The sequence below is a fragment of the Apostichopus japonicus genome, chromosome 23 (genome assembly GCF_037975245.1).
Source record: "Apostichopus japonicus isolate 1M-3 chromosome 23, ASM3797524v1, whole genome shotgun sequence".
NCBI lineage: Eukaryota > Metazoa > Echinodermata > Holothuroidea > Aspidochirotida > Stichopodidae > Apostichopus > Apostichopus japonicus.
The window spans coordinates 5443615-5471566 of record NC_092583.1 but is presented as its reverse complement, the minus strand read 5'-3'; the positions used below and the strand labels follow the sequence as shown (position 1 = coordinate 5471566).

The window sequence follows — 27952 nt, the reverse complement described above, 5'->3', positions numbered from 1 at the left end:
TGTTAACAGGGAAACAATACAATGTTAACAGGGAAACACATGAATCATCATAAATGTCTGCTATGTATGTCTTCTTTTCTTGTATGTCATTTGTGCCATAGTATTACAACAAATACTTTTTAAAGACAAAACCATAGTGACTTCTGCCATCGATATATGTTAACTGGTTAAATATTACAAGAGAAAAATATAAAAACAAGCAGGAAACAAAGGAAAATGTGAGAATGATTAAATATTATTTTGTGACTGTTACACTAAACTATCGATAGGTATATAAATTATTTGAAAGACTGATAGGTAACCAAAGAAGACTTCAATATAAATAAAATGATACATATTAAGCATGTGCAGCATGGAAGACTTTAAAGCTGACATAGCTAACACATTGACTTCCCAGCTGACATAGCTAATACATTTACTATATGGTTTAGATAGCTAATACATTGACTTTGTGGTTGAGATAGCTAACAACACTAACTTCACAGCTGACATAGCTGAATATGACTTCCCAGTTGACATATAGCTACAGTAATACATTGACTTCATGGTTGAAATAGCTAACACATTGACTGCACAGTTGACAAATAGCTAACACATTGACTTCACAGCAGATGTAGCTAAAACATTGACTTCATGGTTGAGACAGCTAACACTTTGACTTCCCAGCTGACATAACTAATACATTTACTATATGGTTGAGATAGCTAATACATTGAATTCCCAGCTGACAGCTACCACCTTTCTTTACGGTTGATATATAGCTAAAACATTGACTTCATGGTTGAGATAGTTAACACAGTAACTTCACAGCTGACGTAGCTAACACATTGACTTCATGGTTGAGATAGTTAACACAGTAACTTCACAGCTGACGTAGCTAACACATTGACTTCATGGTTGAGATAGCTCACAATTGTCTTCACAGCTGACATAGCTAAATATGACTTCCCAGTAGACATATAGCTAACACACTTACTTCACAGCTGACATAGCTAATACATGGACTTCATGGTTGAGATAGCTAACACATTGACTTCACATCGGATGTAGCTAACACATCGACTTCCCAGCTGACAGCTACCACCTTTTTTCACGGTTGACATATAGCTAACACATTGACTTCATGGTTGAGATAAAACACCAAACTCAAGTCTTTCATCCAGGTATGGAACTTGAGGAAGTCTCATGGGATGCCACACATCATGGCCATCTATTGATTCCACATAACAATACAAGTGCATTGTTCTTCCCCAATGTTATAAAAGACAGTCTGTAAGTGACTGACAGGGTATGTTGATTTCTGCTCAATTGGGAAGAAATGAAGTTAAAGTCACTAAACAGTTATTTAAAGTATAAATTGTAGTATTTTTAAGTATCTTTTCTCTTCCGGTACATTCCTTGGATTACATTTATACCAAACATTTCCAATGTATCAAGACACATGATCTAATGGAACACATCAGTCTCATAATAGTGATATTAAAAAGTTTTATATATGTGATAAAAATGGTGAACAAAGCCTACCAAACAAGCAAAGAATGTAATATAAGCCTCTTGTCAAATTTAAATAATACTCATGTATGTTCTCCATTCCTCTTTCTTTCTCTCATTTGCTCAGCACTATGTTATATACATATAAACTACTATTGCCCACTGGCTGGCTGGCTAGAACATTTGGGGGTATTGGCAAACAGCATCATCATCATAATGATTTCCAAGGTGGAATACTTAACAAATGCAATAATAATAATAATTATAACAATAATGTCTGGTAAATAATTGTATGTTGCAACTCTTCAACATTCTGTAAGTCTCTTTAACCAGTTTAAGTTGTGTTGAAAATTAAAAACTATCTGAGGTTGTCCATGTTGACTTATTTCACATTTGAATCTGCTATCAGACTCATTTATCGATATTACCAAAATGTTATTCCAAAAATTAATGAAGCTACAGCTAATACATTTACAACATCATCTTTAAATGACAAAGTTTCTCAAATCATGAATCTATAATGAAAAGAAATTTGACTAATGGGGAAAATATAACAAAAGTGACAAATCCATGTATCGTTGACCTTAAATATTAACCATTAAATCATAACTCAACATCTGCAATGATGGCATTCCTTTCCAGGCATCCCAGGCATTCCTTTCAAGAAAACCATTAAGGAATTTCAGAGAATAGAGCAGATTCATAGAGACTCGAATACAGAACCAAAGGAAACCAGAAATGGATACCAGCATCAGAGCTCATCTTTAACTGTTTTAGTACTGAACTGTAGAATTAAACAAAAAATAAGTTTGAGGGAGATTCAACACATTTACTAACAACCCTTAGAAATCATGCAGTTAACATTTATAGTTTAACCAGGTGAATGACAGGAACAAGACTATGTTTTTTTTTTCACACATTAACCAGGATTCTGTATGGAAGATGACAGAAATGCAGGGGTGACTTTGCAACATTCATATATTTTACTTATTTGCACTCTCACTTTCTTTATTATTTTAGGTAACAGCTGCCATGTTTTGCTTAGTAAATGATCCACATAGCCAGGACAGAGCCTTCAAAAGGGAATTATGGATTGATATTGTACAATGATAAAGGTGTAGGTCATAGAGGTTTTTAAAAATTGGAGTTTTAGCCACAGTAAGGCCTCTGAAAGTAAAATTGAGAGCTCTTAAATCTGATATGCGGTTGATATAGGTGAGGACCCAATGGTTTAAACTTTTGACCTTTTATTATGATATGTTACATTAAGAACTTCAAGAAATTGAACTGTACTTTCAGAGGCTTCATCTTTGTGATTTACCAGAGTGCTATTTAGTGATCTCTGTTTGTGATACAGTTTTATGTTATCAAGTCTATACATAACAGCAACAATAAAGGGATAAGGTATTGCAATATCTATCTGTCCAAGTTACTTCAAAGTAATCATCCTTTCATAGAAGACAATCCTGTCAGATAGAAACATACAGAGGAACATTTGGAGCACTTAGGTCACATCTCAACTCAAATGAACAAAATACATAATGTTTATAATAGAAATCTTACTACTCAAAATATGATTTGTTGAGCAAAATTAAATGTTAAGACATGTTACTTACTTCTTGTAATTTATTTGGAAATTTTTGCTTCAAATGAGGAATTAAAAAGTTGGGATATATATTCTGGACACCTTCTCCATACCAATTCTGAAATGAAAATGATTGAAATGGTATTTTCTTTTCAAATCATTAACATTATTTACAGAGTCTCTTCTCCTACATGTTACATAGGAAGTTGTATTGTACTAGCATGAGTAAATCTTATGTATTATATTATGTATATTACACTATAGCAACCATATCTCAAGTCAGGGACATAATATTGAGATTAAGTGAAGTTCACCAGTGTACTAGGTTTTCAAACTTAGACTTACTTTGACCTTAACAGACATATGATCTCCATAATAAAAACAAGGTTCTTGTAAACACTAAGCTGGTCTTACATACCAAATTCATCCATGTGTAACTCATGGAACAGTCATGTTTGCAAGGTTTCTAAACTTTTACCTCTGGTGACCTCAATTGACCTTTGACCTCTAACAAACAACAAGGTTCTTGTACTTACTATTAAAACTGGATACACAAACCCTGAATAACATTCATGCAAGCCTCACTATTTTCCCTTTCATGTTTACAAGGATTTCGTTCCCATTTCTAAGCAACAACAATGACTGAGTTTTTTGGATGATAATCTTATCTTAGCCTCCCCGTCACTATTTTTCTAGCAATTTACTATATGAAAGGACACACATCCCAAGCAATGGATTATAGCAAAACAGTGTTAGCAAGAAAAGTTCAATGTCAACTGATACTCTTTAGCAGAGTATACTCTTTAGATACTCTTCATAGATCTCTACATAGATACTCTTTAGCATAGTAATGATGACAAGGGCAAACTTACTTGAGAATATCCCTTTTTGGTTGTTCCTTTATATATCCTTACTGATGGGTATCCTGTAATACTAGCTTGTTGACATATAGATGCATGAGCCTGACAATCCACCTTACCAGCACGGACATGATCTTTCATAGTCTATTGGAAAAGGAAACAAAGAAGTTGCTATGAAAAGCCAAACTAATGCAACAGGCACATCTCAAAACCACATTAAACTACCAAACAAAACCATGGATATTAGTTTAAACCTTTAACACTTATTTGGTAACATTTACTAATGCAACAGGCACATCTCAAAACCACATTAAACTACCAAACAAAACCATGGCTATTAGTTTAAACCTTTAACACTTGTTTGGTAACATTTACTAATGCAACAGGCACATCTCAAAACCACATTAAACTACCAAACAAAACCATGGATATTAGTTTAAGCCTTTAACACTTATTTGGTAACATTTACTAATGCAACAGGCACATCTCAAAACCACATTAAACTACCAAACAAAACCATGGCTATTAGTTTAAACCTTTAACACTTGTTTGGTAACATTTACTAATGCAACAGGCACATCTCAAAACCACATTAAACTACCAAACAAAACCATGGCTATTAGTTTAAGCCTTTAACACTTGTTTGGTAACATTTACTAATGCAACAGGCACATCTCAAAACCACATTAAACTACCAAACAAAACCATGGCTATTAGTTTAAGCCTTTAACACTTATTTGGTAACATTTACTAATGCAACAGGCACATCTCAAAACCACATTAAACTACCAAACAAAACCATGGATATTAGTTTAAGCCTTTAACACTTATTTGGTAACATTTACTAATGCAACAGGCACATCTCAAAACCACATTAAACTACCAAACAAAACCATGGATATTAGTTTAAGCCTTTAACACTTATTTGGTAACATTTACTAATGCAACAGGCACATCTCAAAACCACATAAAACTACCAAACAAAACCATGGATATTAGTTTAAGCCTTTAACACTTATTTGGTAACATTTACTAATGCAACAGGCACATCTCAAAACCACATTAAACTACCAAACAAAACCATGGATATTAGTTTAAGCCTTTAACACTTATTTGGTAACATTTACTAATGCAACAGGCACATCTCAAAACCACATTAAACTACCAAACAAAACCATGGCTATTAGTTTAAACCTTTAACACTTGTTTGGTAACATTTACTAATGCAACAGGCACATCTCAAAACCACATTAAACTACCAAACAAAACCATGGCTATTAGTTTAAGCCTTTAACACTTGTTTGGTAACATTTACTAATGCAACAGGCACATCTCAAAACCACATTAAACTACCAAACAAAACCATGGCTATTAGTTTAAACCTTTAACACTTGTTTGGTAACATTTACTAATGCAACAGGCACATCTCAAAACCACATTAAACTACCAAACAAAACCATGGCTATTAGTTTAAGCCTTTAACACTTATTTGGTAACATTTACTAATGCAACAGGCACATCTCAAAACCACATTAAACTACCAAACAAAACCATGGCTATTAGTTTAAGCCTTTAACACTTATTTGGTAACATTTACTAATGCAACAGGCACATCTCAAAACCACATTAAACTACCAAACAAAACCATGGATATTAGTTTAAGCCTTTAACACTTATTTGGTAACATTTACTAATGCAACAGGCACATCTCAAAACCACATAAAACTACCAAACAAAACCATGGATATTAGTTTAAGCCTTTAACACTTATTTGGTAACATTTACTAATGCAACAGGCACATCTCAAAACCACATAAAACTACCAAACAAAACCATGGCTATTAGTTTAAGCCTTTAACACTTATTTGGTAACATTTACTAATGCAACAGGCACATCTCAAAACCACATAAAACAACCAAACAAAACCATGGCTATTAGTTTAAACCTTTAACACTTATTTGGTAAAAGACATGCAAGCTTTTCAGTAGATAAAGTGTTGTATTATGGTATAAACAGCCAAAGTACAGCAGCTATTGTGTATTCCTTGATAATTCTTACCTCTGCTATTTCTTCAAAGTTAGGCATGTATGCTTGGCAGGGACCACACCACGGCGCATAGAAATCAACGACCCATGTATTCCTTGATAATTCTTACCTTTGCTAATTCTTCAAAGTTAGGCATGCATGCTTGGCAGGGACCACACCACGGCGCATAGAAATCAACGACCCATGTATTCCTTGATAATTCTTACCTTTGCTATTTCTTCAAAGTTAGGCATATATGCTTGGCAGGGACCACACCACGGCGCATAGAAATCAACGACCCAGGGATCTTCACTTCTTAACACTTTGTCTCGGAAATTCTGCTTGGTAATGATTGTCACACTTGATGGAAGCAATTGATACGCCCAGCCGACCAAAGATTGAACGTTACGGAACCAACCGTTATAAGTGCTGTAATGGTGGCATTCCATCAGAAATGAGATCACAGGAAAGTGCCAAATTCAATGATAATTTATATATAATGTCTTGGGATATATCTTAATATAAGTCTGAAATGTGTGCTGGCAAACACAGAGCCACGTAAAGCCATGTTGGAAGATGGATGAGGGAAATGAGTAAAAGAAATATATATATAGATAGAACAAGATTATTTTCTTAAACTATGATATTGGAACATGTACTGTTGGAGGTAGTGAGCAATCCTCTATACCATACAATGTAACCCATATAAACACAGAGGATATCAAGCACATGACTCTTTGCTAGCAGTTACCATGCCAACTGGTGGGTGGTGATTGCACATGTCTAAATGGAAAGAACATGCAGACTGTTACAATAGACACTTACCTATACATGGAAGATCCAGTTTTTCCAACAGGATATGCCCTTATTGTAGGATATCCACTAACAGACTGACTGCTGCAAAGCTGCTGATGTTCAACACAGTCAACAGAACCAAGACGAGCAGTACCATTTAACCTCTAAAAGGAAACCAATGAAATGTAACAAAGCTTGCAGGAAAGTGCTAGTACAATGTTTTTCATTTCACAATATAAAATATTACCTGTTGCAACAAAATTAATAATCCATACTAGTAAGGACAAGCACCTTTACCAATGCATAATGAACATAAAGGACTTTATCTTCAGATTTTAGTCCTTATGGAAAGAACCAACCATATCAAAATAAAAAAAGATTCAGTCAGTGAAACCTTCATTATGTACATTTGTACACATGTTTATAACTAAATGAGATGTCTGAAGGATGCCTCATATGCATTTGCTAAAATGAGTAGAGAATCATATTGGAGACAGTTCTAAGCAGCACTGTAGTGCTACTGACGCTTATGGACTGCACAACCAGACTGTCCGACCTTTTCTCATATTTTCTCAACTTATATCAAACTACTTATGCCTTCCGCTATATGGTACAAGAAAGGCAACAGCATCATTACTCATTTTAATTTACAGTGCGACATACCTTGGCCACTCGCCGCCACTCTGGAGCTAACTGCTGACAAGGTCCACACCATGGGGCAAAAAAATCTACCAACCACAGCTCATCCTTAGATCGTTGGACAATAAGTGTAGTGAAGAGGTCTGAATCTAGAGTGACCACCTTAGGGTTTAAAATATCCTGCAAGAAAATGAAATCATTTGATTGATATATCAACTTACATGAAACACATGAACTATACACTGCAGGGAACATGCAAAGTTACCAAATTACCATCAACAACGAGATAAACAAAGAGGAACATTACACATTCATTTCTTGCTTACACTCTATCAAAAGTATGGGAAAATTATAGCAAGACAACCATTATCTGGCATCACAAAATTTAATATAAAGATATCTTGCATAATCTTATTTCATAAAAGATGAAATCTTATGATCTAGGAGAAGTAGGGCCTTCAAAAACAATAACAAGCTGCTTATCTACAAAACGTAAAAATTTTGGAAATCCATGAACAGTTGAAAGTTCAAGGATTTGATAGTGTGATGATTCTAGTAGGTTCACCCAACTGAGAAAATAGATTCAGAGATGAAATGTTGCAAATATTGATATCGCTGCTGTAGCCTCCTGAAAGATTAAACCACAAACATATAAAATAAATAGCAGACACTGCTTCTACTACACATCAAATGTCATGGGATAACATTCAAAGAAACTGTGAACTCATATTATTAGATTTTAATTAATTTAAAACACAAAATCCCATTAATTGCTCTTAAATACATTTCAATGCCACTGTGTACATAGTAATGTGATTTGTCTATGAAATTATCAGGACACTTTAAATAGTGGACAGGTCATCTATGTACCATGAGGAAAGAACACATAGCTCAAGCTCTGATACAGATGCTTACCTCAATATATTCCATTATCTGAGATGAATGCATAAAGCAGAAACCACACATAGCTCAAGCTCTGATACAGATGCTTACCTCAATATATTCCATTATCTGAGATGAATGCATAAAGCAGAAACCACACATAGCTCAAGCTCTGATACAGATGCTTACCTCAATATATTCCATTATCTGAGATGAATGCATATAGCAGAAACCACACATAGATCAAGCTCTGATACAGATGCTTACCTCAATATATTCCATTATCTGTGATGAATGCATATAGCAGAAACCACACATAGCTCAAGCTCTGATACAGATGCTTACCTCAATAAATTCCATTATCTGAGATGAATGCATAAAGCAGAAACCACACATAGCTCAAGCTCTGATACAGATGCTTACCTCAATATATTCCATTATCTGAGATGAATGCATATAGCAGAAACCACACATAGATCAAGCTCTGATACAGATGCTTACCTCAATATATTCCATTATCTGAGATGAATGCATATAGCAGAAACCACACATAGCTCAAGCGCTGATACAGATGCTTACCTCAATAAATTCCACTATCTGAGATGAATGCATATAGCAGAAACCACACATAGCTCAAGCTCTGATACAGATGCTTACCTCAATAAATTCCACTATCTGTGATGAATGCATATAGCAGAAACCACACATAGATCAAGCTCTGATACAGATGCTTACCTCAATATATTCCATTATCTGAGATGAATGCATATAGCAGAAACCACACATAGCTCAAGCTCTGATACAGATGCTTACCTCAATATATTCCATTATCTGAGATGAATGCATATAGCAGAAACCACACATAGATCAAGCTCTGATACAGATGCTTACCTCAATATATTCCATTATCTGAGATGAATGCATATAGCAGAAACCACACATAGCTCAAGCTCTGATACAGATGCTTACCTCAATATATTCCATTATCTGAGATGAATGCATATAGCAGAAACCACACATAGCTCAAGGTCTGATACAGATGCTTACCTCAATATATTCCATTATCTGAGATGAATGCATATAGCAGAAACCACACATAGATCAAGCTCTGATACAGATGCTTACCTCAATATATTCCATTATCTGAGATGAATGCATATAGCAGAAACCACACATAGCTCAAGCTCTGATACAGATGCTTACCTCAATAAATTCCACTATCTGAGATGAATGCATATAGCAGAAACCACACATAGCTCAAGCTCTGATACAGATGCTTACCTCAATATATTCCATTATCTGATATGAATGCATATAGCAGAAACCACACATAGATCAAGCTCTGATACAGATGCTTACCTCAATATATTCCATTATCTGAGATGAATGCATATAGCAGAAACCACACATAGCTCAAGCTCTGATACAGATGCTTACCTCAATAAATTCCACTATCTGAGATGAATGCATATAGCAGAAACCACACATAGCTCAAGCTCTGATACAGATGCTTACCTCAATAAATTCCACTATCTGTGATGAATGCATATAGCAGAAACCACACATAGATCAAGCTCTGATACAGATGCTTACCTCAATATATTCCATTATCTGAGATGAATGCATATAGCAGAAACCACACATAGCTCAAGCTCTGATACAGATGCTTACCTCAATATATTCCATTATCTGAGATGAATGCATATAGCAGAAACCACACATAGATCAAGCTCTGATACAGATGCTTACCTCAATAAATTCCATTATCTGAGATGAATGCATATAGCAGAAACCACACATAGCTCAAGCTCTGATACAGATGCTTACCTCAATATATTCCATTATCTGAGATGAATGCATATAGCAGAAACCACACATAGCTCAAGCTCTGATACAGATGCTTACCTCAATATATTCCATTATCTGAGATGAATGCATATAGCAGAAACCACACATAGCTCAAGCTCTGATACAGATGCTTACCTCAATATATTCCATTATCTGAGATGAATGCATATAGCAGAAACCACACATAGATCAAGCTCTGATACAGATGCTTACCTCAATATATTCCATTATCTGAGATGAATGCATATAGCAGAAACCACACATAGCTCAAGCTCTGATACAGATGCTTACCTCAATAAATTCCATTATCTGAGATGAATGCATATAGCAGAAACCACACATAGCTCAAGCTCTGATACAGATGCTTACCTCAATATATTCCATTATCTGAGATGAATGCATATAGCAGAAACCACACATAGCTCAAGCTCTGATACAGATGCTTACCTCAATATATTCCATTATCTGAGATGAATGCATATAGCAGAAACCACACATAGCTCAAGCTCTGATACAGATGCTTACCTCAATAAATTCCATTATCTGAGATGAATGCATATAGCAGAAACCACACATAGCTCAATCTCTGATACAGATGCTTACCTCAATAAATTCCATTATCTGAGATGAATGCATATAGCAGAAACCACACATAGCTCAAGCTCTGATACAGATGCTTACCTCAATATATTCCATTATCTGAGATGAATGCATATAGCAGAAACCACACATAGATCAAGCTCTGATACAGATGCTTACCTCAATAAATTCCATTATCTGAGATGAATGCATATAGCCCACTGAATGGTGTGGTTTACTATTGTTGAACAGAATCATTGTTGGATACGATCTAATTTGCTGTTGACTACATATCTCCTTGTGTATTGTACAATCAACAGTTCCAAATTCAACGTCCCCCAGCTGCTTGGCGACTTTGTGAATTTCCGGAATCAGTTGGAGACAAGGGGAGCAATGTGGGGAGAAGAAGTCTACAAGCCAGATGTTTTGACCATCCGTAACAGGACTCGGGAAACTAGATGGGTCCAAAACATGGACAAGGGACTGGAAACTTTCCCTTGCAAATGCTGCAATATCTGCTGCAAAGCTTCTTCCGTGATGAAACTCATGCTCCCCTCCGACACGGAAGAAGGTCACCTTAGGGAGGTGATTAGTTAAATAGAGTTGATCACAGAGGGTAGCATCTGTGCTGCAATTAAACAATGCAACCTATAAAAGAAGACAAAAGAAATAAGTTGCAAGCAGAAGTAGCTGAGTATCATTAGTGACTCTGTCTTACAGAAGTAGCTGAGTATCATTAGTGACTCTGTCTTACAGAAGTAGCTGAGTATCATTAGTGACTCTGTCTTACAGAAGTAGCTGAGTATCATTAGTGACTCTGTCTTACAGAAGTAGCTGAGTATCATTAGTGACTCTGTCTTACAGAAGTAGCTGAGTATCATTAGTGACTCTGTCTGACAGAAGTAGCTGAGTATCATTAGTGACTCTGTCTGACAGAAGTAGCTGAGTATCATTAGTGACTCTGTCTTACAGAAGTAGCTGAGTATCATTAGTGACTCTGTCTTACAGAAGTAGCTGGATATCATTAGTGACTCTGTCTTACAGAAGTAGCTGAGTATCATTAGTGACTCTGTCTTACAGAAGTAGCTGAGTATCATTAGTGACTCTGTCTTACAGAAGTAGCTGAGTATCATTAGTGACTCTGTCTTACAGAAGTAGCTGAGTATCATTAGTGACTCTGTCTTACAGAAGTAGCTGAGTATCATTAGTGACTCTGTCTTACAGAAGTAGCTGAGTATCATTAGTGACTCTGTCTTACAGAAGTAGCTGAGTATCATTAGTGACTCTGTCTTACAGAAGTAGCTGAGTATCATTAGTGACTCTGTCTTACAGAAGTAGCTGAGTATCATTAGTGACTCTGTCTAACAGAAGTAGCTGAGTATCATTAGTGACTCTGTCTTACAGAAGTAGCTGAGTATCATTAGTGACTCTGTCTTACAGAAGTAGCTGAGTATCATTAGTGACTCTGTCTTACAGAAGTAGCTGAGTATCATTAGTGACTCTGTCTTACAGAAGTAGCTGAGTATCATTAGTGACTCTGTCTTACAGAAGTAGCTGACTCATCATCAAACCCACAAACAAGAAACACAAAACTGATATGAACAATTAAGGTTTGCAAATAAGCAGTTCTGTAGAGGTTGTATCTAACAAAAAGATATGTTATTTTCTACTGTTTATGCTGTCATGCTGGTTTGAGCCAGAGAAATAACATACCTTGAACTGGGGAACAAGTTTGGGTAGTTTTCGTAACTCATTATCTGGTTCTGATGATCCTGTGATAAAGTAGACAACTAAAGGGCGCTGAGCTGGATCTTTCTTCTTTAAATTTTCTCTGGCAAGCTATAGAAAGAAAACGTAGAAAGGATGAAGGATACAAAGAAAACATAGCAAATCCCTCTAGTTCACATTATTCACAGACACAAAATTTGTAGAAAAGGGGATGTTCTTGTAAGTTATAGACAGCATACAAAAAACTGTAAGCCTAATAACACTGCATTCTTCTTTCCAAATAACTCATTGTTTATCATTAACATCTACCTGTATCTAATGCATATCAAGTTCCAACTGAGCCTAACTAATACCAACTTTTCATTGTATAAACAATAGCTACACATATATACTATAAACACACACATGCCTTCAACATCCCATTGATTCCTTTTGCCTCTAACACGGTGCTCTTTCAATTTTTAAGAAAATCATTGTGTCATTTGGAAAGTTGAAAACTTGCTACGGTGCCTTGTCATTTCATTAAAATCCAAGGTAACTTCTAACTTGCCCTAACAAGTTACCCTTGCCTTCTCAATCTTTAATTGGAGCCCTGTAATGGGGTATTAATCAGCATACATAATTAACAAACAAAACCTCCTGTTACAGCCAAATTACAAACACTGAATCATCTTCATGCTTATATTCTTCATCTGTTGAGTAATGGGGAGTTACAAAAGATAGTAATGTTCATACGTGTTAACTAATACTTGGTACATAGAACAAAGGGTACTGCCCATCACCTTGATACATTTATTAAAAGAAAAATATATTTCTGAGAGTATTAAACATGCTCTAATCATTGCCTTCAAATGGGAAAGGAGAGAAGAACAGCCTCACTTTGGTAACTTTGGAAGCAAATGACAGCAATTAAACTGTTTCCATATCTTAACTTGCTGAATTCATCAATAAATTGCAAAGCAAGATTGCCAACTAAAGGTGGCTTATTAAGACTACTCAGCTCAAAATGTTCAGCAATTCTTGTTTTTATTAACACTTTTTTCTTTATGATTTACCAGCCACACTGAAGGCTGACGTTCAAATATTTTAGGATATACCATTTTTGATCAATGAAAGACAGACAAAAACGTTTCACCATGAAATAAACTATTGTGCATAAATTTAAGAGAAAGTAATCATGAGTAACTTGCCCCCACACAAACACATAAAAACATGTATCAGTACAGGAATTGATGAAATCCAGTGCTAAATTCTCGAAAGTGGAAAATTCTGTATCTTTCACATTTACATAAATGACATGCAATTCAAATAAGCTTTGACGAATAAAACCACTTGCTAGATGTGAAGGCTAAACTAAAACATATTTTGATGTGCTGTACCCAATCTAAAGTATATTCACGATATATTGGAAGGGAAACAATTGTGCCATATGATCTCAAACACTTACCATATAATAACAATGCAATGTAAGAATCCATAAAAGATAAAAACTAAGAAAGAAGGAAAAATTTCATCAAAAATCAGTACTGAGTATTTTACCAAACATAGACTTGATTGATTATGACTTTCTAACATACGGACTGATTCATAAATCACTGCTAGGGTGATTACGGTTTACTAAAATACAGACTGATTCACAAATCACTGCTAGGGTGATTATGGCTTACTAAAATACAGACCGATTCACAAATCACTGCTAGGGTGATTATGGTTTACTAAAATACGGACCGATTTACAAATCCCTGCTAGGGTGATTATGGTTTACTAAACAATGGACTGATTCACAAATCACTGCTAGGGTGATTATGGCTTACTAAAATACAGACTGATTCACAAATCACTGCTAGGGTGATTATGGCTTACTAAAATACAGACCGATTCACAAATCACTGCTAGGGTGATTATGGTTTACTAAAATACAGACCGATTCACAAATCACTGCTAGGGTGATTATGGTTTACTAAAATACGGACCGATTTACAAATCCCTGCTAGGGTGATTATGGTTTACTAAACAATGGACTGATTCACAAATCACTGCTAGGGTGATTATGACTTAATACATACCATAACACAAGGTAAAAATAAATCAGACAAGATAGAAGCTTTCAATTAAATTGAAACAAACCTGTAGCTGTTCAGTTGTGAGGGTTGTAAGAGCTGGTAACAGTCTTAGCACTTCTTTGGCTATCTGCTTGGATTCATCAAACTCCAGCATCTAAAATCATAGTTTAAAACAAATCACTAGGCATTGAAGAAATAGAGATTAACTACATGCAATATAAACCATATTATTTAAATATGGTTTCATCAAACATGCTAAACTAAATAAACTACAACTGTCAAACAAACATTTACCCACTGAAATTACCAATGACAGATACATATCAAATATTGACATTTCCAGAAATTGGCAAAAAATACATTAGTGAAGTAATGTTGTTTATTATACACTACCATAAGTAGAATGTCATGTATTAATGATGTTATTGTTGTTTATCACACTATACTATAAGTAGAATGTCACATGTAATAATGTTACCTGTTTTTGCTTGCTTTGTAGTTTACTTCCTGATGGGTAGTACATAATAGTGCTCTCTTCAATCTTCAGTTTCTCACAAAGGGTTTTTGAAGCTATGCAGTCAACACTGCCAACATGAACAGCTTTATTCTGTCAAAAGTAAGGCAACATATAGTATTTCAAATTACATGGATAGTAACTGTTATGGAAAGAACTAAATCATTACGTACACAAAGAAAATTTGTCAAGGTTTGGCTTCAATTTCACTTTATTGTTTTGACATTGGACGGCATACGTTACAATTTTATCCTATTAAGGGAATGTGAATTTAACAATAAATAATGAAACAAAATGATTTGCAAATGTAAATTTAACCAGGATGCAAACAAATGTTCCTCTTTTATCATAAATTTTCATCATAAGTATTTTAATGTTATAGAAAGAACTAAATCATTATGCACACAAAGAATATTTGCCAAGGTTTTAGGTTCAAATTTCAAATACTTAGCTCATTATCGTTGCTAAACACTTACCAAAATTGCCGCCAATTTTAGTGTGTCATCACTATCTAAGCAACCAAGCCTTTCGCCAACTGAATCTCCCTCCCTCTCTGTTCAGAATAAAAACAAAGTGCATAAGACAATGTAGCAAACTGGATAATGCCATATGCTGGAGTATATGCTCAACATTTGGTATTCAGTATTAACCTAGCTGGTTGTGCTTCACTTCTAAAATTGTCAAACGTGCACTTCATATTGGGTTATTTCTTGAAACCAAAGGAGTTCTAGACATACAAGTTGCATTCATACGTTTGTATTCAGACATATTTATTTCCAGTCACGTTTGAATTCAGACATATTTATTTCCAGCCACGTTTGTATTCAGACGTATTTATTTCCAGTCACGTTTGTATACAGACATATTTATTTCCAGTCACGTTTGTATTCAGACATATTTATTTCCAGTCACGTTTGAATTCAGACGTATTTATTTCCAGTCACGTTTGTATACAGACATATTTATTTCCAGTCACGTTTGTATTCAGACATATTTATTTCCAGTCACGTTTGTATTCAGACATATTTATTTCCAGTCACGTTTGTATTCAGACATATTTATTTCCAGTCACGTTTGTATTCAGACATATTTATTTCCAGTCAGGTTTGTATTCAGACATATTTATTATCTATCTCACCTTTCTCTGCTGTGCAGTAGGATATTACCCATGGTTGATCCTTTTTCTCTGGATCTAATAGGACAGCCTTAAAATTACCTGCAAAATACAAAATGATACATCTTAGATAGAACATGCTTATCTACTTTACTGATAGAATGACAGCTTACATGTTCTTTTCAATAGCAGTATCTTTGCTATTTTTAATACTGAAGGAGTTGTAATATTAAACTGTTTGGCAAGAGCACAACAAACTTTGCAAACATGAATCATTTAGAAGAGCCTGAAATGGTTCCCTTGTTTACAATATTCATAGCTTACCTGTATTTTGCATTCTCTTGGATAAATAGTGATAGTGTAAATTATTCTTTGCAAATGACACATATCTAGCAATTAATCATCAATATATCATCGGAAATGCATATAACTGATTTCAACACACCTGTCCAAATGGAGTGCACAGTTGCTTTAACTTGTCTCAAAGCATGACGAACAAGATCCTTTAAATTTCTTGCACCATTGTAATGCTCTCTCTGCAAATAGAAGGTACACTTAGAAATGAAATGCTTGCAAGTGAAAGGTTTGGATCCCTGTCAAACTTTTAAAACAAGAACATTAACAAGATCCCAAAGGTAACTGCAGTGGTTAGCATGTTGTATTTTGACTCAGTTTTATGTGGTCTATAGAGGGTAATTAGACTTGCCTACAATACCTATTATTACATGCAAGGACTATGTAGTAAACCTAGCAATTGGATCTAATCTAGATTTCAATGAAATAATCACAACTTTTATGACAACTGTCCTCATGGAAGACTGCACCAACCTTGCCTAATTATTTTTAGTGTAAAATCTTATAACTAGTTATTCAATGACAGATCAAAACATCAATACCAACTACAAACATTTACTTCGCTCCTCGCTTACCTGTCTCCCCACAACCTTAGCACTCTTGATCTACCGTGCCTAAAATGAACTGGTAACCTTTGAACATTGTGCGCCCTCTATGACCAGCCCCTCCAGTCAATGCCCTTCTTTCTCATTCTACCACCCAAATTGCCACATTATATTTCAACTTAGTTCATTCGGAACAGTTACCTAGGATCTTAGAATTGCATATATTGGAAACAGGAGTACTACTAGCAGTCATGCACAGCCTTATATGTGTCCTTTTTTGTCTAGGGAAGGGTCTTTGAGACTGTTTTAGGGAGCGAGTCCCGCCCTGTTCAAATTCATAGAGTTCATTTAATTACGGATAGCGGTTCTGCAAATTACTTTTGTTAGTTTTCTGCCCTTTTCCCCTCCATACACTGCATGTGGTAGTTTGGTGTTAATACATGTAGTTTTATGTTTTTAAATATTTATATTTATACTTTACAGAGAATAAGCATGGAATAAATCAATAATCATCTCTTAATGATAACTGGTCTCATAAACCTCCCACAAGTTGCTATGTTTGATTTATACATACACTCGGATACTGTATGAGAGAAGGAAACCTTTGGACTCCCTGCTGTGTGCATAGAGGTCTATCATCCCAACAGTTGACAGCACCAATGCGAATCACTCCTTCCATCTCTTTGGCAAACTCCCTCCACTAAAAACAAGAACCAAAGAGATTAGTTATTCATCCATCAGAAACACACCTGCTTGTAGTTCAAATCCTTTCTAAATATATTTGTATAGGTACAAACATGGTGAAATTTCATGACAATTATCATAAAACAAGGCATTACTTATTGCAAACCTAATAGCATTGTATTGAAATACAAAGACACTGTAAGATTAATTGTGTCACAATTGATGTTAGTCACTGTGCACAGCAGACACATAGTCAATAAATGTATCATTATAAGAACAATAAATGCATCAATATATGAAGAATATATGTATTAATAACACATTAATAAATACATCGCTATCAGATCAATAACGCATCACGATCAGATCACAATAAATGTATCATTATCATAACAGTAAATGCATCAACATAAGAAGTATATATGTATTAATAACACATTAATAAATACATCGCTATCAGATCAATAACGCATCAAGATCAGATCACAATAAGTGTTTCATTATCAGAATGGTAAAAGCATCAATATGAGATGAACAAATGCATTAATATCACATCTACCAGTATCAGGCAATAATGGTATCAATATAAGATCAATATTAATACAATAATATCAGATTTAGCTCAAATAAATTAAAACTGTCTTACTGTTCAGAATGGTAAAAGCATCAATATGAGATGAACAAATGCATTAATATCACATCTACCAGTATCAGGCAATAATGGTATCAATATAAGATCAATATGAAATGCAATAACACCAGATTTAGCTAAAATAAAGTAAAACTGTCTTACTGTTGGAGCTAAGTCATGGCAATGATGACATCTTGGTGAATAAAAGTTGACTAGCCAAATATCTTCTCCAAAAACAGATTGTTCTGTAAATGTGAGAGATAATGGAATTCCTTGTAGTTGTTCAATAACAAACAAACAAACATAAACAACATAAACAACAACATAACAAACAATAACTAAAAAAATTATGCACTGCATACTTTGCTGAAAAGAACTAAAATACATCATACATAAAAAAAAGGTACATTTCTGTGATAAAAATGCCATGCTTAATTTTGCTGACTACAAAACACACACCTACAGTAGGATGTACATTTCATCTTAAGTGAGGTTTTTCTTGGCTGATGTCAGGGAGTAAATTATTCTACATTTGGTGACTAATTTATACAGCCAGGGATGACAGGTTGGCATGAAATAAACAGTTTTGAATTGTCAGATGAACAAACCCCATACTAACTTCAATAGATAGAAAGAACAGATCCTACTGTAAAACTTAGAATTAGTCAGTACTGTACAGTAGTACTCATTACTCACTCACAGTGCAAAGTACTTGGATGTGAGAGTATTTGTACTCGTCATTTTGTAGTTTTAATTAGATGATAAAGTACATACTAGAGCTTGGTTTACAGTACTTGGTTTTCTTAAATTTGATATTACAACAGGAAGCAATATAAGTTTTTTATCCTTTTGACATTCTATTGTAATACTCTATATATATTCATCTGTCTCTCCTCCAGTAGTATCATAGGTGTAGTCAAGTGCACTGCCAAGAACAGTATCATAGGTATAGCTGAGTGCACTACCAAGTACAGTATCATAGGTGTAGCTGAGTGCACTACCAAGTACAGTATCATAGGTGTAGCTGAGTGCACTACCAAGTACAGTATCATAGGTGTAGCTGAGTGCACTACCAAGTACAGTATCAGAGGTGTAGTCAAGTGCACTGTCAAGTACAGTATCATAGGTATAGCTGAGTGCATTGCCAAGTACAGTATCATAGGTGTAGCTGAGTGCACTACCAAGTACAGTATCATAGGTGTAGCGGAGTGCACTACCAAGTACAGTATCATAGGTGTAGCTGAGTGCACTACCAAGTACAGTATCATAGGTGTAGCTGAGTGCACTACCAAGTACAGTATCATAGGTGTAGCCGAGTGCATTAATCAAGTAAGATATCACAGGTGTAGCCAAGTGCACTACCAAGTACAGTATCATAGGTGTAGCTGAGTACACTACCAAGTACAGTATCATAGGTGTAGCCGAGTGCATTAATCAAGTAAGATATCACAGGTGTAGCCAAGTGCACTACCAAGTACAGTATCATAGGTGTAGCTGAGTACACTACCAAGTACAGTATCATAGGTGTAGCCAAGTGCACTACCAAGTACAGTATCAGAGGTGTAGTCAAGTGCACTGCCAAGTACAGTATCATAGGTGTAGTCAAGTGCACTGCCAAGTACAGTATCATAGGTGTAGCTGAGTGCACTACCAAGTACAGTATCAGAGGTGTAGCCAAGTGCACTACCAAGTACAGTATCATAGGTGTAGCCGAGTGCATTAATCAAGTAAGATATCATAGGTGTAGTCAAGTGCACTGCCAAGTACAGTATCATAGGTATAGCTGAGTGCACTACCAAGTACAGTATCATAGGTGTAGCCGAGTGCATTAATCAAGTAAGATATCACAGGTGTGGCCAAGTGCACTGCCAAGTACAGTATCATAGGTGTAGCTGAGTACACTACCAAGTACAGTATCATAGGTGTAGCCGAGTGCATTAATCAAGTAAGATATCACAGGTGTAGCCAAGTGCACTACCAAGTACAGTATCATAGGTGTAGCTGAGTACACTACAAAGTACAGTATCATAGGTGTAGCCAAGTGCACTACCAAGTACAGTATCATAGGTATAGCTGAGTGCACTACCAAGTACAGTATCATAGGTGTAGCCGAGTGCATTAATCAAGTAAGATATCACAGGTGTAGCCAAGTGCACTACCAAGTACAGTATCATAGGTGTAGCTGAGTACACTACCAAGTACAGTATCACAGGTGTAGCCAAGTGCACTACCAAGTACAGTATCATAGGTATAGCTGAGTGCACTGCCAAGTACAGTATCATAGGTGTAGCTGAGTACACTACCAAGTACAGTATCATAGGTGTAGCCAAGTGCACTACCAAGTACAGTATCAGAGGTGTAGTCAAGTGCACTGCCAAGTACAGTATCATAGGTGTAGCTGAGTACACTACCAAGTACAGTATCATAGGTGTAGCTGAGTACACTACCAAGTACAGTATCATAGGTGTAGTCAAGTGCACTGCCAAGTACAGTATCATAGGTATAGCTGAGTGCACTACCAAGTACAGTATCATAGGTGTAGCCGAGTGCATTAATCAAGTAAGATATCACAGGTGTAGCCAAGTGCACTACCAAGTACAGTATCATAGGTGTAGCTGAGTACACTACCAAGTACAGTATCATAGGTGTAGCCAAGTGCACTACCAAGTACAGTATCAGAGGTGTAGTCAAGTGCACTGCCAAGTACAGTATCATAGGTGTAGTCAAGTGCACTGCCAAGTACAGTATCATAGGTGTAGCTGAGTGCACTACCAAGTACAGTATCATAGGTGTAGCTGAGTGCACTACCAAGTACAGTATCATAGGTGTAGCCAAGTGCACTACCAAGTACAGTATCAGAGGTGTAGTCAAGTGCACTGCCAAGTACAGTATCATAGGTGTAGTCAAGTGCACTGCCAAGTACAGTATCATAGGTATAGCTGAGTACACTACCAAGTACAGTATCAGAGGTGTAGCCAAGTGCACTACCAAGTACAGTATCATAGGTGTAGCCGAGTGCATTAATCAAGTAAGATATCACAGGTGTAGCCAAGTGCACTACCAAGTACAGTATCATAGGTGTAGCTGAGTGCACTACCAAGTACAGTATCATAGGTGTAGCTGAGTGCACTACCAAGTACAGTATCATAGGTGTAGCCAAGTGCACTACCAAGTACAGTATCAGAGGTGTAGTCAAGTGCACTGCCAAGTACAGTATCATAGGTGTAGTCAAGTGCACTGCCAAGTACAGTATCATAGGTATAGCTGAGTACACTACCAAGTACAGTATCAGAGGTGTAGCTGAGTACACTACCAAGTACAGTATCATAGCTCATAGGTATAGCTGACTGCATAACCAAGTACCGTATCAGAGGTGTAGCCAAGTGATTTACCAAGTACAGTACCATAGGTCTAGCCAAGTGCACTACCAAGTACAGTATCATACAATAGGTGTAGCCGAGTGCATTACCAAGTAAGGTACCATAGGTGTAGCCGAGTGCATTAACCAAGATTAAGTATGCATTCATGTTGCTAACGTTCAGAACAAATGGTAGCATGATTGCAGCATTACTATAAGTTTAACAACCCTGTGAAGGTCAGAAAGTTGTTAACCACTGTCACTTTGTCATTCAATGTCAGAAAGAGACATTCTGTATTTGGCACACAATAACAAGATCTGAGATCACATTCAACAGTTATATCATTTGGTATGAAAGACATCTGTGAGCAGTTATAACTAAGCAAAGGTTCTTGTATACTTAATAAATCAAAAGTACTGTACTCGAAAGGTACTCGGTTGAGAAAGCACCTGTACTTGTACCACGTAAACTGTACTAAGATTCGTAAATGCTGTACTCAGATACTAGTACTAAGAACTTCAAGTACTCCTTTAAAAGTGCTCAGCTGGAATTACTCAATGTTTTGAACTTACCAAAGTCTGTTTTGCTGAGGGTAACAACTTCAGGATCTTCATCATAGAGACCTAAAGAGTGACAAATATAGTGAGATGTGAGAACGCAAAAGGTAGTAATTTGTTTTATTAAATGCTTCCAGTCACTTCAAACAAGTGCATGAAACATTAAAATTTACTTTCGCAATGCAAGCAGAGCCAAGATTTAACCAAATTTATTGATGATGGTAATAATATTACAGCAATTAGTAAGAGGTTCTATTATCCATCCAGATTAGTATAACACCATAAATCTCTGGACTCAGAAAGCAGTGTTAGTGCTTTGTGGTAAACATCTTGTACAATACAACCACTCAACATCTGTCAGAGTCAGTGTCTATTTGCCAGAAGTCAATAATATTGTGCAGCAATACTCCATTTCATTAATAAATGCAACTTTCTAGAGCCAGAAAGGCAGAAGTTGCTGCACTTCTCTTTCAGTGTGAGCTTCAGCCAAGGAACTTAGGGCCTTTCAGTGAAGGTGCAACACAAATGACTTTGTTAAGCTACCCATCAGCTTAAGTTAACTGTCAGCTGTTGAGGTTACAATAAATGCTACATGTAAATAAATTCATACCAAATTCTGTTTTGTAAAATTGCCAGCTCTCATAGCGATTCCACTGTCCTTGGCCATCTTCCTTTAATCCTTCTTCACCAAACCGATCATACTTTTTCCTCAGGTCATCATCTTTCAGTACCTCATAGGCTCTATTTATTTTTACAAATTTCTCATGAGCTTTTGGGTCATCCTGAAATGAAAAGCCAAATGACCTTTAAGTATTATTTTTACCTTTATAATGTAACTGATTGCACCTACAGGGTATGTTGCTACCAGAATGTCAACAAGCTTAGGGATTCCATGCCACATGTTTATAAAATTGTAAACCTGTCACTGTACACATCATTTTCAAGTTTTGACCTGAAATTTTGTTTGACAGGTCTCTACAGATTTAGAGTTCTGACACTGACTATGGTGAACATACAAGCCAACTATGAAGTTCACTCAAGCTACTGAATGCTTGTCAGTGTAAATAAGAGATTTATGTAGCTCCAACCCAATGGCTGGAGCTAATACACTGATTACTCCCATACATCATTTAAATAGAAACTTTTATTGTTGCATTAGAAGTTAACATATGATAACATAATTTTCTTGTGTGACTTTCATGACTGAAGTATATCAAAAGACACTTTCATGTCACCAAAAGTGTGTGGTAAATTCAATAGAAACTTCAGGCTTAAAGCACTAGACTGTTTGTGATATTGTGAATCATGAATTATTTATGGCTAACATATTTGACCAAACAGTGAAAAATAAAATTAGAGACAGAATATTTGCTAGACAGATTGTCTACTGCTGTCAATGCTCAATAGCAAACAAACGTGCAACTCACTGGGTTTTTGTCTGGATGTTCTGATAATGCTATCTTCTTGAATGCTCTCCTGATATCTTTTGTTGTTGCATCTCTCTCAATTCCAAGTAATTCATAAAAGTCTTCAGAACTATTAACAGTTGACAAGACTACTGCAATCATCAGACACAGCAATGACACTAAAATAAGACGGAAAGGATTGTACGAACCCATAGTGCCTGAAGGATGAAGACAAACAATAAGCATAATGTTAAATTGTGAAGGCTTGCAATGGCATGGATTACTACAATATGAAATTCTATAGAAATATAACTTGATTGGTGATGAGTGGGATATTAGTTTTAGTAATCCTAATGGCTTGCTAGAAAGCTTATATTAGAGTTTATGCTAAGAAAAGTTTAATGGGTCTAACCTTAGATATACCTCAAATATTACACACAATTGAACTTTTACAATCCTCAGCTTTATCTAGCAGTCTAGGGATAAACAAAACACATCAATGTTACTAATGTATAATATAATAATGTAAAGACTTTTCAAAGTCTTTAAATCTTACAATTAAGGGTGCTTTTCCACTATATCCGGATCAGATCCCCTGATGTTATCAGATGATCATCTCTCATTGGGGTTAACTTATGCATTGATCCGAACGAATGTGTACTCTGATCCCCCCCCCCTATTCACGGGATGTTGGTAAATAAAATCGCATTGGAAATTTGTCATGCGCAGCCACAGATCACATAGTACGTATATATTCCAAAACTTTCATTGTCATGGTTGCATAGCCTTAGGGTGACAATACTATGCTATGCACGGCCCACACACACTCAATCTACGTAGAAATTAGCACATGCCGTTTTTTGAGGCCAAGTTCTTGAGAAATCATTATGACTGCTAACAATATCAATTTCATGTTTTGTGACGAAAATGTGACAAAATATCAGTTGTTTACAGATTGTAGGTATCGTAACAGTGATCGAATCTTCCAAAGAGTTTTGTTTACAAATGAGTACAGAGATGCTAAAATATTTGCAGACAGCTTGTTGCAGACTATCAGGGCTCCAATCAAATCATCTGAAAATATCTACTGACTATTTAGGGACAAATTTCCGTAATATGACTGTAAAGTAGTTAGCAATGTATTTAGCCTTGTACAACTTCTAATGCATTATTACCGCTCAAATTAGCGTCTGTGCTGAAATACTGTTATAAGATGGCACCGTTCTATGAACCTCATAATTACCCCTGTAGGATCATGCATGTGGTCCTAGGGATGATACATTTTTGCCAAATCATCCTTCCCTATTTCTCATTAGAAATGAACATTATGGAACTCATATTGGTTACATATTTCTTAGTTTGATATTTAATTGTTAGATTTAAGGTTGATTACGTATGCGTGAATTCTTTTTTCCCATAGTGAGAGTGATTATAAAGATAAGCCTATGTCATTTTGTTGTTTAGGTTAGGTCAGGTTGGGAATTTAGTGATGGGACCATAAAAACAGAACTGGGTATCCGTCTCCCTTGGATTCGGTTGGTCCCCTGGGTACCCACTTGTTTCATATTCAACCTAAAATCCAACTCGGCCTATACTATAATACTGGCCTAATTTTAATACGTACATACAATAGGCTACTGTATGATGGCTTTCCATCACATAGTGGTAAAAGACTGTAAACAACTGTTTGTTGTAGTAAATTAACTTGCAAACTGATTTACTATATATGGCAAGGCTGCATATAAATATATATTAACTACTTATATACTAAAATTACTGTACTTCTTGTAATCTGCACATGCTTTGATTTTCTGCAATGTTTTTTAGTGATTTATGAAAAAGATTGGTAACCTGCAAGTGTGCAACTCTACAACTTTCAAGCCTAACAGTGTAATGCCCAATTGAACAAATTACTTGCAAAATGTGGTTTGCGTAACAACAGATACAGTATACTTTGCAACCGAAATTTTCTTGCAAGAACAGCAAGAAGGTATCTGCAACACAATATCATACTGTACTTGCACAAGGCCTATCCAACACCTGTTCTTTCTTTGCTCTGTACCATGGCTGGCACTCCATGAGGCCAAGGCTATTTATAGATTAGTTGGAAATGCCATAGAAAGTGTAATATCAATCAACCCTTATTATTAAATGGTTGTGTCCATTGTATTGTTAAAAGCCATGTTGCTTGATTCTTGGGGGAGGGGGGGGGGTAAGCTTATGAGCGTCTGGCCAAACTTGACTAAAACAAAGTACAAACACTTACAAATAAACTACAAAGGTAATTACAAGGTATTAAGAAATTTGAAGGGACTAAGAATGGTTTTGGTACCAATTCAATCATTATAATTTTCTAAGACTACTGTATTTGTTTATCGTGCACTTACAGTAGTTTAACACAGTGAGTTCTACGGAAAAATTACAACTTAATAGAATGGCTGACCCATACTGCGTAAAAAGTTAATCATTCTTCGAATGAAAGGTAATAGCTACACAAAAGTAACCATCATTGCGTTTTAAAGCACAGGTAAATAGGGAAAATGGAGGGTGATAAAAAAATTACTACTTGATGAAATAGTAAAGTTGACTGCGTTGTATCTGTTCAAGTGTGCGAATATGTTCATACTACCTGAGTGTGTGTTAATGTAATTGGAGCATGCAAACTTTACTGCTATATAAATTCATCCGCGAGCCAAATCAGAAGGCACATAATCATGTGACAAAATTTAGCAATTCCTACAATTGAAGCTGAGGGCTACAATTAATAAGCAGCAAAGGTCTACACTTAAGATGGGCTCTATAATTAACAAAATGTGTTAGGCCTAGTAGTGCTGATAGTCACTCCTTCTTTTGTAGTCGACTGATTGCATAGCTCTTCTTGGGATTACTGCGATTACTCGGTTACAGTTATGAGGTCATCACTGTCATTATTACATTGCAGAAATACAGTAAAAACAAATCTTTCTTCATGGTGCGCTATCTTTTTTTCTCTTCTTTCGTGTCTTAACGTGTGATGTCTAAATTATATTAAAACGTCTACTAAACAAAAACTGTGAATAACTTTCAATCTACAACATTCTTAAAAGCCTTCATAGTAAATCAAAAAGTTTCGAATGAATCGAAGAGGCTACTACAACTACCTACTTACTAATAAAAGCAAACATGCAAACAATGAATACATGTAACACCTGTAGCGGTGTGAAGATTAGTATGCAAGAGTTTTACGTTCTAGTCTACTGTATCGCGATAGCAGGCACATGTTTTGTACATTGAAATTAAACTACATAGCAATTGACACAATCGATCAGACATCCAATAAACTGTGAACCAGGAAAGCAGATTACAGTATGTGTATAGTGCTAGCATGTAGTCAAGTAATGCAACTTAGGTTTTGAGCGCGATTAATTGAACTTCCAACTGGTGATTCATGGATTATGAGTCGACTATCAGCACTAAGGCCTAGCATTGGCCTAAGTAGATAATCTTAATAACTCACACAAGTTTATTGTTACTTCATTGGCTATAACAAGTCTGACTTGACCTTGACACTATGCCTAACGGTTGGCCTAGCCTACACCTACCAAGACTTTAGTCTAGACGTAGAGTATATATACTACTACTAGGCCTAGTACAGTACTAGTAGTGAGTAACTTGGTTAAGTTAGGCTATATTTTACCTATTCCTAACGTTAATTCATTGTCTTGAAGCATTAACGAGACATGCGACATAAAACAAGTCAGAAAATTGGAATTTACCCGTTCAGCCTTTGCGGTCAAAGACACAATTTCCTAACGTTGTTACTTTGGGAATTAAAATACGCTTCAAAGTACAGGCCAATGTGAAGTTATCAATACGTATCGCACACTGAACTCTGTCGATTGTTACGGGTACCACTTACGCGATATCACCTGTTAATTACACATCACCATATCAACTTTTACGGAAGTGGGGTGGACGGTGAACACGGCCATGGAACGCCGCATTTTCATCTTCATTATGGCTTTCAATTCAAAGTACTCGGTGTGCAGGTTTGTGTTTGACACGTTGTATCTTGCCGTTTCAGACAGCTGTTCAATCTAATTATTATCAGTGCACAGTAACACACTTTCTGATTCGAGTCACAGGGTTCCATATGCAAGGTACCCTTGCCCCCTTCCTGCGTATTATTTTTGTCAGGAATAGTCTGTAACATGAAGGATGGTATGCCTAAAAGTGCTCACAAAGGCTCCTTGACGTTGGAAGGGGAGGGGACGTCCCCCTCCCCTTTGAGAAATTTTTCAAATTTTGAAGGT

General features: G+C 35.9%; 1 protein-coding gene across 1 annotated transcript; it reads right to left on the bottom strand.

Moving 5' to 3' along the window:
* Window positions 1-58: 58 nt before the first annotated feature.
* Window positions 59-27562, bottom strand: LOC139964965 (dnaJ homolog subfamily C member 10-like). The gene is made up of 19 exons (XM_071967082.1): window positions 27416-27562; window positions 23682-23878; window positions 22865-23036; window positions 22270-22320; window positions 18501-18583; window positions 17598-17723; window positions 16570-16660; window positions 16149-16226; window positions 15487-15563; window positions 14975-15103; window positions 14561-14650; window positions 12419-12544; window positions 10886-11353; window positions 7421-7576; window positions 6788-6921; window positions 6190-6391; window positions 3949-4080; window positions 3108-3194; window positions 59-2275 (listed from the first exon to the last, which is right to left on the bottom strand). The coding sequence occupies exons 2-19, from the start codon at window positions 23871-23873 to the stop codon at window positions 2243-2245; spliced, it is 2427 nt and encodes an 808-aa protein (XP_071823183.1). The 5' UTR covers window positions 23874-23878; window positions 27416-27562; the 3' UTR covers window positions 59-2242.
* Window positions 27563-27952: the final 390 nt, after the last annotated feature.